This window comes from Rhinolophus hipposideros, assembly GCF_964194185.1.
Source record: "Rhinolophus hipposideros genome assembly, chromosome: X".
Lineage (NCBI taxonomy): Eukaryota > Metazoa > Chordata > Mammalia > Chiroptera > Rhinolophidae > Rhinolophus > Rhinolophus hipposideros.
Genome location: NC_138046.1, coordinates 115,934,359 through 115,956,133, shown reverse-complemented (window position 1 = coordinate 115,956,133; position 21,775 = coordinate 115,934,359). Strand labels below are relative to the sequence as shown.

At 39.0% G+C, this 21,775-nt stretch overlaps 1 protein-coding gene and 1 pseudogene across 4 annotated transcripts in view; one reads left to right on the top strand and one right to left on the bottom strand.

Moving 5' to 3' along the window:
• The window catches only part of NHS (NHS actin remodeling regulator), a 350,238-nt gene that overhangs the window by 314,563 nt on the left and 13,900 nt on the right, over positions 1 to 21,775 (top strand). For 2 of the 3 annotated variants that reach the window (XM_081043417.1, XM_081043418.1), the window contains exon 4: positions 21,172 to 21,364. In XM_081043417.1, the coding sequence (XP_080899543.1) occupies positions 21,172 to 21,364 (193 nt within the window). Of the gene's footprint in view, positions 1 to 19,742; positions 19,939 to 21,171; positions 21,365 to 21,775 lie in introns of those variants that run through there. The other variant, XM_081043419.1, reaches the window with a different exon arrangement.
• LOC308494471 (calcineurin B homologous protein 1-like) lies at positions 6,643 to 7,219 on the bottom strand (annotated as a pseudogene). Its single transcript has one exon. The product of its transcript is annotated as a calcineurin B homologous protein 1-like (transcript).

Sequence of the window (21,775 nt, the reverse complement as noted above, 5' to 3'; positions counted from 1 at the left end):
CTTTAAAAAAGCATTCATAATGAGATTCTGATATACAATCTTCTACAGCTCTGCAAACTGTTGGTCATTAATGGCATGGACTCTGAGGCCAAACTGCCTGGATTTGAATACTAGCTTCGCCATTTATTAGTTGTGTGACCCTGGGCAACTTAATCATTTCAGTATCTCAGGGATAACATAGCTAGTACCTCATAAGTTTGGAACAAGGATTGAATGTGTTAATACACGTAAACAGTACCTGCTACATAATAAGCAAACTCTATGCATTAGGCATCATCATCATCATTATTATTATTAGCCAGTCAAGTCCCTGAGGTATCAGTAATATAGTGATTATATCATGGGTCTAAGTAGGTTTAAACTTTTCGGTTGTGTGATTTGGAAAAAGATATTATGTCTCAGTCCCAATTTCTTTATCTGCAAAATGGGGATAATAACTTCAATATTACAAGGTTGTTAAGAAGACTTAATACAATGTTATGTAAATATGATTAAATTATGTGTGAAAGTGCCCAGCAGTCCCTAAAATACATGAATATCTGAATCTCTACTCATAATCACTTATAATAAAACTCTTACCATTACATGAAAGGCCTACGATGTATACTCATATATAAGACTGGAGGGAAGGATAAGTTGTCATACCCTTTCGAGAGGGCAATTTGCCAATGTTTATCAAAATTATAAAGTATTCATACCCTTTGATGTAGCCATTCTATGTCTAGGAATTTGTCCCAAGGCAATAACAAGAGTATATGCAAAGATTTATTCACCAGGATGTTCATCAAAACACTGTTTACAATAGGAAACGTAATTACAAATATCCTAAAACTCGAACAATAGGCTTAGTTTAATGAATTCTGATATAATCATAGGCTAGAATACAATATCAAAAATACTGCTATAGAGGAATATAATGACAAAAAATGTATCTGTTTTATCATCAGGGATTTCTAAACAGTATAGAGTGTGATCTCAAAAACATATCTATGAGTATATATGTGAGTATGTATGCACATATGCATGGGGGAAAAGGCTGAAAGGCTATATACCTGCGGTTCCCAAACTGTGAAGTACCCTGGGGCACAGTCGTGAAATCCTAAGGGTGCATTGGGATATTTAAATTTTTTAAGAAACACAGTGTCATCTGTCTGGTGACATCTGGTAATCGCTGCAAAGCAGCCTCATAGCTCCTGTAAGTGGAAAGAGGGGATGCTTGGTTTCTTGACATTTGATTTATTATCAAAAGTTCTCCAAGGGGAACTCACAGGAAACTGACCAGCCAATTTAGCTTAAAACCCTCTGTCAATTTAAAATTCAAGGGGTGTCTCCTAACTGAAACCCATCTGGGAGTCCTCCTTCATCAGAGGTAGCAAAGGGAGTGATTTTAGACCCAGATGGTTTTCCAGAGAAATTCTACTAAGCCTTCAAAGTCCAGATAATCCCAGTGCTCTATAAACTATTTCAGAACATTGAAAATGAAGTAGAACTCCCCCCATTTCTTTTATGAACATTTTATAAAGGTTTGATACCTAATCCTGAGGAAGGAAGGAAGGAAGGGAGGGAGGGAGGGAGGGAGGGAGGGAGGGAGGGAGGGAGGGAGGGAGGGAGGGAGGGAGGGAGGGAGGGAGACCTAGAGGTAGAGAAAAGTCCATTTACAGCAATAACAAAGATTAAATACTTAGGAATTAATTTACCAGAAATGTAGAAAACCAAATGAGAAAAACGTGAAAGCATTCCTAAAAGACACAAAATTATACTTTCTCAAATGGAAGGACATTCCCTGTTCTTGAATAGAATGATTCAGCATTATAAATAACGCAATTCTCTCTAAGTTAATTTCTAAATTTAACACAATTGCAATAAAAATACCAGTAAGTTTTTTAAAAATGGGGTTAGACCCACTGATACGAAAGTTCTTAAGGAGAAAGAAACATACAAAAATAGCCAGGAAAACAATGAAAAAAAGAAACGTACAAGGGGTGACTAGCCCTACCAGACATTCAAATATCTTTAAAGCATTTATCATTACAACAGTGTGGTACTGGCACACGAATAGACAAATATGCAATTAGAATAGAACAAAAAGTCCAGAAATCAACCCAAGTATTTATGAAAACATTACATACGATAAAGGCAATATCTCAAAACACTGAGGCAAAAGATGGAGTTTTTTTAAAAAATGACCCTGGAACAACTAGGTAGCTACTTGGTAAAAGAGAGAAATGTATCAGAGTTTCTCAATCTCAGCGTTATTGACAATTTTGATCAAATAATTCTTTGCTGCGGGGCTGTCCTGTACACGGTAGGATGTTTAGCAGCCTCCTCGGCCTCCAGCCACTAATGCCAGAAGTACTCTTCCCCCTACTTTTGACAACCCCAAATATCTCCAGACACTGCCAAATGTCCCCTGTGGGGACAGAATCGCCCCCGGTTGAGAATCATTTAATTAGATCCATATTTCACACTATACACAAGATTAAACTCCAAATGGACCAAGAACCTAAACACACACAAAAAATGAAATGATACAAGTACTAAAAGAAAATAGGGGTGAATTATTCTATGACCTCATTCCAGGAAAAGGTTTTTCTAAGTCTAACTCAAAATACAGAGGCAATAAAAGATTGATAAATTTGAACAGTAAGTATTTCTGTATGCTCAGACACTATAAACAAAGTCAAAAAACAACCCAAAAAGGGAGTAAATATGTGCAACATATATCACAGAAAATGGATTAATTTTACTAATAGATAAATACCTCTTAAAAATTGAGGGACAAAGAAAGGAGCAAAAACCTGGTTAAAAAAAATGAGAGAAAAAAAATGAGAGAAAAGCCTTGGACAGTCAAAAATAAATAAATAAATAAAATAAAAATGTTTCTTAAAATTAAGAAAAATTGTTCAAACTCATAATTAGAGTAATGCAAACAACACTGAGATGCCATCAATCACCTATTTGATTGGCAAAAATTAAACAACATGACAACATATTCTGCTGGATAAACTAGGGGAAAACATGTACTCACATACAGTGCCGATGGAAATGCAAACTTAGTACAACCTATCTGGAAGGGAATTTGGTGATATCTAAAAAAACTACATATGCATTTACTTTTTGCCCTAGCAATCCCACTAAACATACACCTCCAATAATACAAAAGGTTATTTATTGCAGCATTGTTTATAATTACAAGATATTGAAAACAACCAAAGTGCCTATACATAGATGGCTGTATTTAAGAGGTATTTATCCATTAGTAATATTAGCCCATTTTCTGTGGTATGTGTACATATAGTGATGGAATAAACTATAGGATGTTCACACAGTGGAGTACTATGTAGCTGTAAAAAATGAGAAAGAGCTTTATGAACTAATAAGGAGTGATTTCCACAATATCACTTAAGTGAAAAAGGCAAAGCTCAAGAGTGTCTATAGAGTGCTACCCTTTGTGTTAGAAAGAAGGGAATATAAGAAAAGATACAGGTATCTATTTATTTGTGTGAAAGAAATAGTCAATTCTGCTATAATACAACATAAGCATCCTCTACTGTGCAAAATTACACAATAAAAATCAAAGGGTTTATGAAGAAAACAGGGCACAACTTTCAAACTTCTTCCAACGGAGGAAGGGAGGAAGGGAAGGAGGGAAGGAAAGAGGGAGGGAGGGTTGAGGGAGGGAGGGAAGGTGTGCAGGTGTACAGTGCAGTGGTCAGGCATCTACAAGGTCCATGAAGTGGTCTCCCTAATGAGACAAGTGTCCATCGGATACCCTACCAAATCTTTACAACATTGTTGATTATGTTCCCCAAACTGACTTTCATATCCCTGTAGCCATCTTGTGGTTACGGATTGTGCTTTCTAATCCCTTCCCCTTCTCCTTCATCCCCACCCCCTCCCATCGAGCAACCCTCAGTTTTTTCTCTATATCTCTGAGACTGTTTCTGATTAGTTTGCTCATTTATTCTGTTCTTTAGATTCCACATATAAGTGAGATCATGTGACACTGTGTTTCCCCGAAAATAAGACCGAGATGGACAATCAGCTCTAATGCATCTTTTGGAGCAAAAATTAATATAAGACGCGGTCTTATTTTGCTATAATATAAGACCGGGTCATAATATAATTAATAATATAATATAATATAATGTAATATAATATACTGGGTCTTATACTAATTTTTGCTCCAAAAGACTCATTAGATCTGATTGTTCGGCTCGGTCTTATTTTCAGGGAAACAGGGTATTTGTCTTTCTCCATCTGACTTATTTCACTTAGCATAATAATGTTCTCTAGGTCCATCCATATCATTGCAAATGGTAAGATTGCATTCTTCTTTATGGCAGCGTAATACTCCATTGTATAAATGTACCATAGTTTCTCAATCCAGTCGTCTACTGATGGGCATTTCGGTTGTTTCCATGTCTTGCCTATTATGTATAGTGCTGCAATAAACATAGGGGTGCATAAATTTTTTAAAATTAGCATTTTGGATTTCTCTGGATAGATACCTAAGAGTGGAATTGCTGGGTCATAAGGTAGTTCCATTTTCAGTTTTTTAAGATACCTCCATACTGATTTCCATAGTGACGGCACCAATCTGCAATCCCACCCACAGTGCACAAGGGTTCCCTTTTCTTCACATCCGTGCCAGCACTGGTTGTTTGTTGATTTATTGATGATAGCCATTTTGACTGGGGTGAGGTGATATCTCATTGTGGTTTTTATTTGCATTTCTCTAATGATTAGTGAGGCTGAGTATCTTTTCATATGTCTGTCTGTCATTTGTATATCCTCTTTAGAAAAATGTCTCTTCATGTCCTCGGCCAATTTTTAATTGGGTTGATTTTTTGGTGTTGAGTTGAATGAGTTTTTTATAAATTTTGGATATTAACCCCTTATCACGTGTATCATTGACAAATATCTTCTCCCATTCAGTAGGATGCCTTTTTGTTTTATTGATGGTTTTCCTTTGCTGTGAAAAATCTTTTTAGTTTGATGCAATCCCATATGTTTGTTTTTTCTCATTCATTTATACTTGAGCCATCCCACCTGGCTACTCCTCTGTTTCCCACTCCTTTCCTTTCCCTTGGCAGTGGTGTTCTTTACTCATTGCCTTCCTAAAGAATTTTGTGCACACCTTCTTTCCCAAGCAAGGAAGCCAGCAAGCAAAGAATTAGTCAGGAAATCAGCCACAGGCAGATATATGAATGAATAGACTTAGACAGACATTAGGATGGCAACAGCTTGATTCAATGAGGTCTAAACTAAACTGACTTTGGCAAAGAAGCTGCTCTGGCTCACTCAAAGGTCTATAATGCCACCTGAGGTTGTGCCACCACTGCCAGGCCCTGTGTTTCTAAGAGATTAGCAGTGGTGTATACCAGGAGGAAGCCAAGGTAACCAGGTAGCTAACGTGACAATACAATCAGTGCTTTGGATCTCTACTGGGAGCTGATCCTGGCTCCCAGCATAATCATTTGCCAAAACCTTCAGGATACTGAACACAATCTTTAAATCTCTTGGAGAGGTAAGTTAGGCACCTCTGTAACTAATCTTTCTACTTGGAAATGTGAAGTAAAAAACATCCAACACTGAGGCATAAACCATGCTGCAGAGGTGGGAATAGAGGAGGGTTTTGAGGTGCCCAGCTTCCTTGTTCAAAACACCATGAGCAAGTCCCCAAACATATTGTCAGAAAAGCCATTCTCGTGGTGACAGTGCTCCAAAGCTGACCAAACCTGCAGGCATATGGGTATTTTCTGAAGCACCAACACTGTACTAACAAGAGTAGCCATAAAGGTACTCTACATGTGGGGATTCGGAGGCCAGAGATCAAGTGACAAGGGCAAGCTACTTAGAAGACTTGACTCGACAGCTTTCACCTTTCAAGAGGAACATCTCCATCCAGCAGCCCTTCAACTGCAGGAGACAAAAGAGATGGTCACATTCTTCTGAGAGAAGTGCTGGTTCCCATAAAGCTCCTGGGGAGATAATACCCCAGAGGCTCATTTATAAGAGAAGGTAAATAAAAACTGCCAGACCACAGAACCATCTTGTCAAGTGAGACATATAGTTAACAGGCATAGCTTGGGGTGTCAGGTAGAACAGGGGATTTTGAGACATAATAAAAAGCAGGCAGATTAAAAGATCAAGTGAATGGTAGGTTGGATGATAAAGCAGCGGGAAGCAAAGGACATATGGGAAAGGTTGAAGGAGCACGCAGAAGCCCAGCTGGGGGGAAGGCAGTATGGCTTCAGTCTATATCCAGTGAAAGAGCTTACTTGGCTGGTTCTTGGCATGAGTCCCTCTCTCTCTTTCTGAGACTGGATGAACATGTGGCATTCAGCACTATAGCTGGGGGAGATGATATTTATAAATGGGGAACTGGTGCATGGATACTGAAGAGAAACAGACTGGGTGTGCTGTTCTGTAATGCCCTGTTTATATCAAAGGCAGGTTTGCGTTGACAGCACACATGGGGGTGGTATGTGACAGCAGCAGAATATGGGGAGAAAGGGGAGGATAGGGTAATGGTGGGACTCGTAGATAGGAAAACTCTCAAGTTATAGTTCTTAAATACTAGAAAGCAAGGAACAGTTTGGTCTCAGCCTTTTAGTCAAGAAATCAGATGCTCATTTTCTAGTCTATATCCACCTTCTCCAAAACCTTAACAAACTCTGTGAAAGATATGGCTCCATTGCCATCCTGATTATCCTCCTGGATGGTCTTGTCTGTGATGCTGCTCAGTTTCTCATCTGAGATATTCACTCCAACCACCATGCATAGCACCTGGAACAGCTCATCACCGGAGATCTTGTCATCTTTATCCAAATCATATAATCAAACAGCAAAGTACAGTTTGCTGCTTTGGTTGTTGAGTGCTTCTGGTACTTTCTTCTTTGCTTTTTGCACTATTTTGAGTGGGTCAGAAATGAGCTAAAGTTTTTATGAACCTATGGAAGTTAACCTGATCTTCTCCTTCTGGAAAGAAGGCACTGATGAGCTAGTCCCCCACTGGGTTGATGACAAGTTTTGGAATCCACTGAAAATCTTCTTGGCTGAGGGCCCCATTCTCACCTTTGTCCACGTTGGTGAGCCAACTGTAGAGGTGGGTGATCTGACTGTGGGAAAAGCCAGTCTCCATCTTGATCCCCTTGAGCTCCTCTTTCCTCAGTATTATGGAGGCCCGAGACCCCACCCCCAAGCAGGAGCTCATCAGGAAGTAACTGTGCTTGAAGAAACAGCATAAAGCTCATGAGAAAAGGCATTGTAGACAAATATTGTACTCTAGTTAGTAAATTTGTTCTTCACAAGGGAATGAGTTAGAAATTCTGAAACTGTTTTATGTGAGTGCTAGGATTGAGCAAATAAATATGTTGTGGATAATGACAGTTTGTCACTATTGGAGAAAGGAGTTACAAATAAAGAAAGGGGGCATCTAGAATGAGTCCTGTGGTATTGGATAGAATCTAAAGTATCAGTATAAAGTCATACATATATTCTCACACACTCACACACATACATATATACACGTATATGTAGATGGATAGGCATAAAATAAAGATGTGTACATGTACATGTATGAGTATACAAACATGTATTTCCTAGCTCTGTCATCTGAGAGGGCCTTAGAAGCAATGACACTCTGGTAACATTGAGCACAGCTAATGCCCAAATGTTTCTAAATATCATTCTCTAATAAAAGAAACCAGGCTCTTTGGAGAAATTATTTATTCCAAGGCTCAGACAGGGAAAACAAATAATCCTAGATTATCCTGAGATGCCACAAAGCAGGAAAATGCTAAAAATAAAAATAAAATAAAAAAAATAAAAATAACGGGGCATGTCAAAAGGGCACAGGAGCCGATTTGAAGGAGCTCCCACTGGCCAAATCTGGGACACTTTGAGCAATTAAATAAATGATAGTAATAGATTATCCCTCAGAGAATAAAATAAATATCCATGAGTCTATACTGATATTACTTGGGATAAGTAAATAAATACACGGAGGTGGAGTAGCTCTTCCTTACAGAAGAATTCTAATTAACAAATATAGAAGTACTGATGGAAATTTTAAGAATCACCATTGGCCAGATATGATGACAATAACAATTCTTGCAGGCAATAATCATCAATGGATGCTAAAATTAGTTGGGGAAAATTATGTTGAGAAACAGGATATTTGCATAAGTCTCAGAGTTTCTCCCTACAAGATAGTTGTTGATTACAGAGAGAAAATAGTAATTTGTTAGCTACAGAAACCTGGCAGACACCATGGAAGTTAACATCACCAGTAATAGGGCAGGCCTATATGTTAACATCATAATATGATGCATTGAAATGACATTTCTGTGGGATTCTTACCAAAAATGTGTAACCTCAGTCTAATCAGAAGAAAACAGCAAACAACCCCAAATTGAGGGACATTCTAGAAAATTATTGGCCAGCCCTCTTCAAAAGTGTCAAGGTCATGAAAGGCAAAGATTGAAAGACAATCACAAATTGAAAGAGACTAAAGAGATTTCAGAACTAAATGCAATATGGGATCCTGAATTGAATCCAGGACCAGGAAAGTACATTAGCGGAAAAACTGGCAGAATGCAAATAAAGTGAATAGATTTAGTTAATGGAATTTATCAATGTTCATTTCCTGGTTTCAATAAATATACTATGGTTATGTGACATGGTAACATTAGGAAAAGCTAGATAAAGAGTATTTGGGAACTCTCTCTACTATTTTTATAACTTATCTGTAAGTATAACATTATTTCAAAACAGAAAGATACACACATACACACACACAGTCGTGGATATTAAGTTCAACCACATTTTCTTTCACATTTTCTTTCAATAGCAAAATTGACAAGACCACAGAGAACCAAAACTAATGAGAAGTTGCTATGGTATACGACACTCTGACCCCTAGTGCACCATCATGGCGTAGATTCCCATTTCAGAGTTGGAGCCAGTGTGTCATAGGAGTTCACCCTCATCCCCTTCTGAATGGAATGTCCAGCTCCTCTGTTCTCATCAATCTGGTCTCTTGGTGCAGGCCCAGATCTGCAAGCACTTGGGACATTCATTTGCTCTCCCCTTGTGCAAGTGTAAGGCAGACATTTCCAATAGGTTACAGCACTCTTCCCCACTGCGTCCTCATAGCCACTACTGACTGGAGTCCACACTTGAGCTGAAACATCTCCTATTGCTGCATTCAGCCTGCAGTCAGGTTCATGGGGACCCTTGAAGTCTAAGATATTTGAAAGCTTAGGTTCTGGTGTTTAGACATACAGTCACAGATGTCATCCTTCCTCACATGCGGCAAGAGACTCCAGCAGTCTCACCAAGTGTCCCTCTCCAAGCCTCATAAGTGATCGAGGGGTGAAATGTCTCATGGTCTCTGTGGTATTGGAGGAAGATGCTTGACATGAGATGGGGCCCTATGACAACAGTTGATCAGGTTCCAGAGGAACACTGAGGATTAGGTCCTTAGCAGGATTGACAGTTAACTCATTACAACGTATTATGTCACAGTTATATTCTTTGTCAGACTTGATAAAATTAGCTAGGAAAGAATATCGTGGATTCTTTGTCATTTCATAGGCTGATGGTGGTTTTCTAACTTACCACACTGTGGCATCCAGGGATTTAAAAATAAAAGTCTGTCAAATCATACATTTCTTCTTACTAAGGACAAGGGACATTCCAACAGCCTTCTTGGGAAGTAAATGGAGGAAATCACTCAATCTAGGACCCAGACATCTTTGGTCATAGTCCAGAGCTATAAACAATGGCCACATTTACTCTTCCATTTTCTATCAAGAAGAAAAAAATAGGTCGTATAAAAAAGCAGCTTCTGAGAAAAAAATAAACTAGCTTAGAGAAGAATTAGAAGACTGCGAATGGAGTTCTGAGCCAGGAAAGAGGATTAAAGCCTAGAGCTGACAGAAGGGATATTTCAATAGTATTTGACCTGCCCTGGGAGAAAGACCTTCTCACTGCCTCTCTCTCTCTCTCTCTCTCTCTCTCTCTCTCTCTCTCTCTCTCTCTCTGTCCCTCCCCTCTCTCTCTCTCCCATCCCCAGCTCGATCTTAGTCTTATCCAGCCTCTCCCCTCCCCTTTCTCCATGGGTGCGCATTAGAGATTTTCAATATTCTTTTGGTTTTTATAAGAGCTGGGACTGACCAAGCCTTTCCCTTACTGTAAAAGAAGTATACATACCATAGTGTCCTAGGCAGGTCTTGTTTTGCTTTTATAAAATATTTTCATAGTTTTGCAAGCTCTCTCAGAAGTTTTCTGTTGTTTTATGATCTGTCTCAAAATGGTGCTGTCCATCCAATCTCTCTTGCTTCATCTTAGGTGTGTTCCTTTATCTCATGTAGTTTGCTCCTTTAAATCAGTTAAGAAAAATTCTAACCTTGGTTATGAAAACCTTTGACATACAAATTCTTTCCTAATCCTAAACCTTCAATTGCTCCATTCTGCCTAAAAAAATAATTTCAAATCCTTAGGCCTACTCTCCAGCCCTCTGTCCAATCTGGTCCTAATTTACCTTTCCAGATGGATTTCCCACAAATCCTTTGCACAGATATTAGACCTCAGCCAAACCAAACTACACGTGCTTCTCTAGCAAATATCCTGCACTCTCAAAACAGTATTTCCACTTGGAATGCCCTCTCTTCCATTATGGCCTCTTATTTATTTTTTCATTTTGAAAAAAATTAACTGGGCACCTACTATTAATAAGTACTATAGGGGTATAAAACTGAGTGAAACATAATCTCTGCCATCCGGAGGACATGGATACTGGAGGAAATTATATGGATTGAATATAATGTTTTAATACCTAACTGGTGTGTGGTGTTAGATAATCTCAGGTGTTAGGATTAAACTTCATGGTAAAAGTAGCATTAAACTTCATGGAGAAGGCCCTGAAGGATGGGGTAGAATTGTGACCAGAGGAATTCTGGGAGGAAAAGGTTTACAGGCTGAGGAAACCACGAGAGCAAGCAACAGAGGCAGGAGAAAATGGAGTGCCTATACGTGAATTCAGATACTTTGGCTGGGCTTCAATGCTTGGGTAGACTAGATCTTGAAGGATCTTGAATGTCAGACTAAAAAGTTTGAATTTATTCCACAGGCATAGGAAATTATTGAAGGGTTTTGAGCACGGAAATAACATGATCAGAAAGAGCAGTGCTTTCTGAAGATACCAGGCCGTGCATGTATAGGGTTAATTTCCTCAATTTCTAGAGGCTTTTTCTTGGTATAGTAGGGAGAGAAGAGCCTGAGGCTAGTTTCAAATATAAGATTGCAGGAGTGGTGATGCCTATCACACTCTCCATTCAATTCACCTGTCTAGTCTTAGCAAATTGACGGACCTTGGAGACTGGCTGTAAATATTAATAGCTTGTGACTTTAATTGTTACTGCTGTTCCAATGTGGTATGTTTCTTGGAGCAAATCAGCACAGCACCTAGCATGTGGAATGATAGAGCTACTAACCCCAGCAAATACTTTTTCCCTCTAGAGCCATTTTCAAGGGTCACCAGAAGCAGTTTGCTTTTTACACTATGTCAGCTGTCCTGCTCTCGGCCATAAGCTGCAGGAATCGTTATCATCTGGACACCCCATGGAACATCACACTGGTTCATCTTTTCCTCTTTGGACTGAGGAACAGAAGTAGCAAGTACTTTAGATGTCTCAGACAAACCAGGAGATGAAGCCTGGTACCACGTACTTTATCCAGTCAGGAAAGCAGAAACCACACCAGTTATTTTAACAGAAAGAATTCAATATAGGAAAGGTATTATAAGACTGACATGGCAAATGGGACACTGAGGTGACAGATAGGGACTACAGAAAGTAGCTGACACTCCTAGGGAAGAACCTAACCGAAAGCAACTGGTGAGGAAGAAATGTTTGCAGAGTCGCAGCATAACAGAGCAGAGTGTAGAATACATTTGGAGCTGACAGGCAATATTATAGCTTAATAGCCAGCACAATAGTTAATGAAAGTATTAGCCAATGAGTCTCGTTTATATTAAATATGCTGAGAAATAAAGAAAATTCCTTCCTGCAGTTCTCAGTTTTCGAATTCTTTCTTTTAAAACACTAGCCTGGCTATGGAACAGCCATTAAAATTACTTGTCTGTATACATCATTACAGAATATTCTCAGGTTGACATTCCCTTGCATGCCTGAGACATTTATTTCACTGTTCAAAGTATAAGCAGACAATGGAATACTACTCACAATAAAAAGGAACAAATTGCTGATACACACAACAAGTTGGATGGATCTCAAAGGCATTATGCTGAGCGAAAGAAGCCAGTCTCAAAAGGTATGATTCCATTCATAGGACACTTTCAAAAACACAAAACCATAGTGATGGAGAACAGATGAGTGGTTGCCAGGGGCTCGGAATGGGGGGAGACTGTGACTGGAAAGAGATAATATGAGGGACGTTTTGGGGGGTAATGGCAATGTTCTGAAACCTGATTGTGGTGGGGTTACGTGAGTCTGTCCATTTGATAACATTCATAGAGCTGTGCTCAAAAATAGTAAATTAAAAAAAGAAAACAGGGAAAAAGTAAAGGCGGAACATGCATTGCTTGTATGTGAGAAGGTTTCATCTTTTAAAAATAAATTGCTGTGGTAAGGTCAAGTATGACCATACTGAGCTTTTGCCACATCTAGCCTGAGTTATGAGGGAAGAGTGTCACTTGGAGTGGGACCAACTGTGCAACATCTCTTCAGTTTCTGAGCACCTCGGAGCCCCCAGCTGAGGGAAAGGCATGGAGGCTGGGGGAGGAACTCTCCCTGTGCCTCTGGGCTGTTCTGGGACTCGTGCTACCAGCTCCTGTGATTTGGGTGAGGGTATTTGCGCTGTTTGCAGCAGTTCAAAGCCTTCTTCTTCCCTGCACTTCAAAGCCTGGCCTGCCTTTTCCCCACTCATGGCTTTCATTTGGTGCTAGCAACCTTTGAAGAGTGATGCTTGAATGGCCCTTGGCTGTGACCCCACTAATTGGCAAAGCTGGCCACAAGGGATGAAAAGATTCTCACTGGCATCAACATCACAGTGACCATGGTCCAGTGGGCCTTGTTTTGTGTTCCTCTTGACAGTCCAGAGCAATTCCTGTCAATAAAAGACTGAGGGGCAGCAGGAAGTGTTCTCCCTCCGGCCTTCCTGGAGCCCTCTTTTCCATTCACATGGGGACTACTTGCCATACATGCTTGAAAATATAATTTTGTTATGCTCTGCACATTTAAATTGCTTCATTAATAGGACGCCATTAAACAAAGTGTTCCTGAACTTTAAAATACATAAAATCATTTTGCATTCCATCACCCTAAGAGTTTTTGTTCAGTTCCAGCTGAGATCAAAAGGAGAGAAATATTCTTTGCAGTTACATGCCGTCTTTCAGAAAGCGTCTCTTTGGATGAAAACTGCACCATTGCTACTGCTGTTCAGGCTCTGCTCACTATGGGCTAATCTTATACTCAAAACACCAGTCCATTACAGGATGGGATTCAAAAGTGAAGGAGCACGTACTCTTTTGTGTTTGGCTTCTTCCTCGCCACATGCTTTTTTAAGGTTGACGTGGCATGTATCAATCAGGTATTGTTTTTAATTTCTGTGTAGTATTCCATTGTATGAATATAGTAGTCCACACTTTGTTTATCCATTCTGCTGTTGGTAGATATTTGGGTTGTTTCTAGTTGTGTGTTTTTTTGGGGGGGAGGGGCGAGGGGACTTTTGTGACTAAAGTCGCTATAAATATTTTTGTGCAAGGCTTTTGGTGGACATATTCTTTTGCCCACCTCCATATACCTAAAAGGGAATTGAAGGGTAGATATAGGTTATTAGCTACTGCCAGTCTCTGAAAATGGCTACACCATTTTACACTCCCCCGCCACCAGCAATCTACACAAGTTCGAGCTGCTCTACATTTTGTCAACACTTCGTATTATTAATCTTTTTGAATTTTAGCCCCTTTAGTATATAGTACTATATCGCTGTGGTTTTTATTTGAATTTTCCCAATTGAGAAGTGATGTTGAGTATCTTTGCATATGCTTATTGGTCTTTCGTGCATTTTCTTCTGCAAAGTACTTCTCAGGAGAATTGAGGAAGTTATGGTGGCAATATCTGTCAGGGAACAGGAAGAAAGGTGTGATTTGGAAAAGCAGACTTATCAATGATAAGGCCATTTTTCCCAGTCCTGCGTAGTTATGCATTTTTGGTGTTTTAAATAGATATTAATGCATAAAGTGGTTAAAAGAAAAAAAAATAGTAGGTACCTGTTCCCAAATATCTCCCTTCTAGCCAATAGCCATTGTCCAGAATTCTGCTTCAGAGATTTATTCCTTTGGGTTTATCACTAGGAGTTCTAAGTATGTTAATGTGAGTGCATCTGTGGGCTTCTTTCTAACCTCACAACTTGCTGGGTGTGAGGTGTGGAGACTTTGGGAACTTGGGATTCACTGCATTCAGGCCCTATGGGGAAGCATGAAGGCCCTGGCTGCCTGTGAGAGAGTTGTGACAAAGGATAAACCAGGAAAGGGAAGAAAGACTTGGGACAAAGAAAGCATAGGATGTGCCCTAAACTTTTATTTACTTCATCATTTTGTTTTCCCACAGTTGCTCACTTTGGTAAATTGTTGGAGTTGAGGAAAGAGGAAAGTGAAAAGCACAGTATGAGTTCAAACATGATGTTCTAAAACATGTTTGGTAGATAAGAGCACAGTACCTGCCAGCAAGAGACTTTGGGACAGTCTCAAGGGAATAAAAATGTTCTGTAATTGTAGGAGCAAGAGTGATATGTGAAGAAGGTATTGCCAGAATCCTTTGTACTTTATATTTATGTACAACACATACACACACTCCAGTGAAGAAAAATGTGAGGCAGACAAAGTCCCTTCCATCTCACAGACAGGCCATAACATGTGCAGAAATTCTGGGATTTGGTCTAACGACAAACAAGCCCCAGGGTAGAATAAAAATAAGATCCCAGATCACCCCACTAGGAACCCAGCATGCTTTGCAATGGCCATCTTTACTCCAACGTTTTATTCCTGTATTCGAATGTACCCCAACATCCATTCTCTAGTAAATATTTCTGATGTTTAAGACAGCATGATAGTAATAAATAAGCTCAGAAAGTCTACTGCTATAAATGCCATATGGTATCAGTTAGATCACAAACCAAAGCCAAATTTTCAAAACATTTCCTGCTGGAATACCCACAACATTTTAAGATGTATTTTGGAAAGTTTTGAAGCAAAGTAAGCCCCCATCAGCATATAAAATAAAACTGAAAAGAAAGTAAAATGTAAAATAAAGTTTAAAACAATTTAAAAAAAAAAGTGAAATGAGGGATGACTTTTTTCTTTTGGCAGTAACAGAAACGATGGGGAAAATCTTGAGATCTTTGGAGAAATGCTTGTTCATAGCCACAAAATGAAAAAATGAACTTTTCTCACACACACACCACAAGAAACATTGGGGTTTGGAAACTATTCTTTCATTACTCACCAAATAAATTTCTCTGACTGCTTTTGAGTATAATGTCTATTATTTTTTGTTGTGAACACTGATCATAAGTATAACTCTAGCTTTTGTTGAAGTGGTTTCATGGGACGCTAGGGAAAGGGTTGGAGAGTATAAGGGATAGGCCAGCAGGGACAGAAATGGGGTAAAAGCATCAAAGAAGCAACTTTTGTCAGGGACAAGATGGGCATGACTAATAGTGACTGATCCTCAAGTGGTGCAACTTGAAGTCTGAAGCCTCTCAAAATCAGTGGTAGGAGGGCCAGAGTGGAAACCTAGACAAGGTAGGAGAAATTCTTTTTCATTTTATTCCAACATTTTATTATAAAAAATTTCAAAAGTACAGAAAATTCAAAAGAATTATTCAGTGAACATGCATACACTCATAAGGGAGATATTATTTTTAATCTGACAATTTGTTTCCAATGGGGCTGATGTTCACCCCATTTCATCAAAGAAATGCTCTTGAATGAATGAATTAGTGGTCTAACAATCTTCCCACATACGTATTCTGGGGACCCCAATGTGTTTCACTGCTACTCCTGCATGGAGTGATAATTCCAAAAGCAGGAGTCCCTATGGGTCTGTTTCTATCATCTGTTGTTTTGGTTGCTTCTTGCTTATGCTGTCTTGTCTCCTCCTTGCCTTGTTTTCTTTGGCTTTGTGCTGGATGTGGTACTGAAAAATTATGTGTGGAAATAATTTGATATCATTTCTTTAGAGAGGATTTTTGTTTGCTTATGCCAGGCACATGGGGATGCTAACAGTACAATATTTGCATTTCATAGGGCATTACTGAGGCAGTAGGAATATAGTTATGAACAAGAAATAGCTCCTGCCCTTACAAGTCTTACTCTGAATGAGCAATAGGATTCATTTAAATAGAGCCTTTAAATAATAATTTAGTTCATACAAGTTTGATCAGCATGCAGCTTTTCCTAACCTTATCCATCTGCACCCATTAAGGAGTGGCATGCTGGGCCATGTAGAGATGCCCTGAGGTAGCAGTTCTTTTGCAGTTTTATCTCATAGATAATTTAGAAAAATTTCTATGAACGGATTATTGCATTCACCAAGTAATAATCTAATCAAAAATCATCAGAACAATTTTACTTCCTTTGACCAAACACCTAGGAAAGACGATCCTTTAGAATACTACACTAAGGCAGTTACTAATTCATGGCAGAAATAGAATCATAGCCCATTTGAATATTATAAACTAAAATACTCTAAATCGACAGACCATCTGCAGGGACTTAAGTGCTTGTGTCTAAGTGGTAGAACCAAAGAACACAATCCTTCCACACACAAGCTCAACAGTACCTAGTTTCAGTCCTCACACGCTGGAGTTTGGAGCTACTATCAAAATAGTGGAGAGACTGATGAGAAGGAACCTTCTGTGGAGTGGAACCCACGGAGACCTTGACTTAATGATGATGGTGACCCAAACTGAACAGTCTGAGCTCTCTGTCTCTCTCTGGATTTGCCATCCTTAGACATCCTCAGGTGTTATCTCATGCTTGTTTAATGAGATGGGGCTGGTTCTCAAAAAGATGAAAAATACAAATCACTTCTCATCCCTCACTCCTGGAAAAATTACTCAACAGGAGAGCTGACTTAGGAGATTTAAGACAAACTACCAAAGTTAATACATTAATATCATTAATATGTTTTCTGCCCCAGTTTCCTGCTGTGTAATAGTTTGAAATCCTTTCATGAGACACCAAAGCCTTTGGTTTGTTGGAAACAGATTCCTTTACCATGTACGCTTTGCTTCGAGGCTCGTGTTTTCCTACTTCCATGAATTTGCTCTCTAGTTTGCACACCCCATTACTTGAGACCTGCACATCACTATCTGTAATTGATTTTTATGAAAGAACCAGGTTAGTGTCCGAATTCAGGCCACATACACCACGTCTGTCAAAACCATCACTTTCAGTGGGGGAGCTACAGACCTTATAAAATCATTTGTTTTCAGTAAGATCTAGATCAAAGTTAACTGAGACTGAGGAGATGGCATTTGCTCTACTTAAAAATTAATGAGCAACCCCTGTCAGTTAAAATTTGGAAACAGAATAGAATTAGATCTCCAGTGCCCTTCTACCGCCCAAAACAACATATATATGCCATAGGCTTAAGAATAACTAGAACCAGCATACGTCAATACCAAGCCTGCAATAGAACCAAGTGTTGCTTGTGGTTTCCTCTATTTGTTTTCATCTATTTGCACTAAGATGGTAAGTTCCCTTGGATTCTATGGTATCTGCTTCCTCCTGAGATCTTGAGCAATGACCCTTTATTTGCATTTCCCATCACTGTTCAAACACACAGAGCTGTTATCATTCAAGTGTACAAATAATTTGTTGAGCTCTTACAATGAGGAGGCATTTTGTTGGCATCAAGGAAGACTGAAAGGAAAATTAAATATGGTTCTTGACCTCTAGGAATTAGTAATTTAATAGATGAAAAAGACACATCCAGGTATAATTCATGTTACATTAAAGCAACGCACATGGAAAGTGCTGTAACAGGAGCCTAATTGAATCCAACGCTAACAAAGTTTAGAGTTTCAGTGTCTTTCTCAGTAGATCCTGAAAAGGGGATTCTGGTTACCAGGTTATTTTCCAAACAGGACTACATAATTTGTGGGGCCCAGTGCAAAATAAAAATGTGGGACCCTCTACTTAAAAACTAAGAATTTCAAGGCAGTGACAGCATTAAGCCACGTGCGAGTCCTTCTGAGTGTGGGGCCCTGTGTGAGTGCACAGGTCACGTGCCCACAAAACCAGCCCTATATTCAAATACAGTCTCTGAATATGAGGAAGAGACAAATTTTTTAACAATCCAGAGGAGCAATTTATACACAGGAAATTTTCTTCCAAGTAGTTCATAGGAAAATAAACTCTTCCTAAGGAAAGAAAATAATTCAGTGTTTTCCAAATTAGCAAATTGGATTGGGATCTAAAAGATAGAAAATTACAATTTGCAAAGACAATTTCTCAGATATTTCACAGCTACAAGGTAAGTATAATAATAACAGTAGCAATAGTGGTAGTAGTCGCTGACGCTAACATATAGAGCTTATTAAGTGCCAAGATTCCTCTAAGTCTATTACATATATTTACTCATTTAATCCTCAAAAGAGCCTTGGACGGTAGATACTGTTATTTCCTATCTTACAGATGAGGAAACTGACCTTAGAGAGGTTGAGTAATTGCCCCAGTCACATGGCAAATAAATGGTAGATGCAGGATTTGAACTTGGTCTAGCTCCAGAGTCTGTGCTCTTACCCACTATTTATGCTACTTCTCATAAAGACGGACTTGACAGACGAACAGAAGGGAGGAAGGAAGAAAGGAAGAAAGGGAGGGAGGAAGGAAGGATTGAGTTATCCCATTATATTCATTCATTCATATCATAGATTTGGCTTAACCAGGGTATACTGTGTGTTGTGTGCATGTTTTAATTTTTTTTTTTTTTGCATTTCATGTTCATAGTTTAACAGCACCCGTTCGCCCTCCCCCACTGAGTGTTGCCACATGACCCCATGGAGTAGAAAGGTACTGATTCTGAGAACATTGCATCACAGCCCTAGCCCACTCTCTCCAGACACTTTCACTTTCTTCTCTTTTAGCTTTATGGCAAACTTATTAGTTGGCAATACCTATTAGTTATTGTTTCTAACTAATAGGTATTCTTTTAAATCAATTTAAACAGTGGGCCTTTTCCTAACTTGAATTAAATAGAATATAATTTATACAGCCATACCATTGGCTTTTCCCCCATTACTGCCCGCCCCTCACCCCCACCCATAAGTGGCAAATAAGGCTCTGTTCAAGATGGGCATCACCTAAGCTGCCTCTGGACTTTAGTTCGGAGGAAAGAAATTCCAACTTGCCCTATATTTATCAGAACTGTAAAAGTTCGGCTTCTCAAATCAAAAAAGACAATAGGACAAAAGGATTCTCTGACAGCCAATTGTCCCTGTCACCATTAAATAAAAAGTGCTTTTGGCTGCTGGTCAGAGCCTGTAGTCAGTCACTATTCTTTCTTTGTTTCCCAGTCCATTGTTATTCAAGGAAGGAATCGCCTACAAAATGTGGCCTCTGGTGGCGGGGGTTTTTCTCCAGCTCTTGCTCTCTATCCCTCTCTGTCTCTCTTTTTGCATGCACCAAACTTTTTTTCTTTCTGGAAGTTACCTAGGAAACAAAGTCTTTTGTGCTGCAACTTTATTTGAGCTATTCACTTCGCTGGGAATCTGCACAAAAGCTGAAGAGAGAAAGAAGATTGCAATGTTTTTACTAAAACTTTCATGGCGAACACATTTTTCTCCAGGGGGGGAATCCTGTTGGGTGTGTTGGGGGGCTTTGCAGATACCTCTGACAAGGTAAGCAAATGCTGGGGGTTAGTTTAAACAACCGGCTCTGGAATCTTCTCTTTAATGGGGCGTGAGAACAGTTCATTTAATATATGAAATCCTCTGACTCAACAGGGCATCATGCTTCCAAATGTGAAGATGAGGACACAGTTTTTTAATGATCCTGGTTTTAGGACAGAATATTATTAAAACCTAACTGGAATAAGAGCAAAAGTATTTATTTTCTGCAAACACCCACCTTCCTCCAAATTATGGAAAGAAATAAATCTAGGTTCAGTGATGAAAACTGGGTCTTTTAATAATCTGATTTAGAAACCCAGCCCTGGAATCAAAATTGGAATGGTGCCTTTTTAATAATTTGTGTTAGGAGCCCAACCCTGAAATCAAAAGTAGACAATATTAATATCTATCAAAGGTTTGAATGTAGAATTTTCAAATGTTATATAGAAGTCAAGGCCTGTAACTACGCTGCTGGAAGAAAAGCTTTAGACTGTAAAGCTGAAAGAAAAGAAACTAGGACTGTTTTATGTTTTACTCCTCTGAATTTGAAAAAGAAACTCATTTGAATGCCCCCTCTCAGTAACAGCATTTATGTTTTCCACTATAGTTGGTGAGGGGGAGATTCTTCACTTTTGCTTTTCCATGTGCATATAGTGTTGATGAAACCATATTTTTAAAATGTTATTCACAAACGCCATAGTCCTGCAGTAAAATTAACTTTGTATTTTAATCCAGCCTCTCAGATTAGATTGGTTTGTCCTTCAGGTGATGTGTTCTGGAATGTCTCCTGACTCCAGGTTTTCTGGTACATTTTCTGAAACATTTCATAGATATTTAAATCATCTTTTCCCTTTGACCCTAGTAATCTAGCGCTTTCCAGACTTTCAATAGGAATGTACAGTGAGACAATTATCTAGAAAGTGGATCTACCTCTCACTGGATTAGAGACTAACATTTTTCTTCAGTTTGAAGTTTGAGGATTTCTGGCTACCTTGTCTCTCCTCTTAATTCCACTTGACCTGAAAAGCATGTTTATTTAACCCATTTTTTTTCTTTTGTGTCGCTTGACTATTGAAAGTATAACTTTCAATTAATTGTGCTTACTACCTATTTCTAGGAATACTTCCTTTGACCTAAAACCTTATTTCTGACCAAATCTTTCTTAACTAAACTGTGAAATCTCTTATATGTGTGTTTACATATAAACCATGGTGGTTGAGTCCGAATGTACTTCATTTGCAGTCCCATCCCCCGGAGGACGAAGATACAGATGTCATGTTAGGGCAGAGGCCGAAAAACCCAGTACACAATATCCCCTCAACACTGGACAAGCAGACCAACTGGAGCAAAGCACTACCTCTCCCGACGCCAGAGGAGAAGATGAAACAAGATGCTCAAGTGATTTCTTCTTGCATTATTCCCATCAATGTCACTGGTATCGTTATATTCTTTTCTTAGGGACAGTTGGGTCAGAATATTCGGTGTATTAAATATGTTCAAAACCTGTGCTGCTTGGGGGAACCAGTTAAGAAATCTGCTTTCTAAACAAGTAATACCCTTTTCATCAGAATACAACCCAGACGTGTCCAATATGCTTTTGTCAGGTTTTGAACGCCAATTTGCATATGTTCTGTTGGGCCACTTGTTATGTAAATGATGGACAGTTTCTTTTTGGGAAAAAAAAGTCACCAAATAGCTCTTTGGCCATAGCTGACTGAAACAATGGAGAAAGTGGCAGTGATTAATCATATGATAATGATGTGTGGTACTGCAAGAAAGAAAACGGCAAACCCCAGATTTCTAAAACTGCAAGTAATGATCCTGTACACCAACTATAAAATCTGTT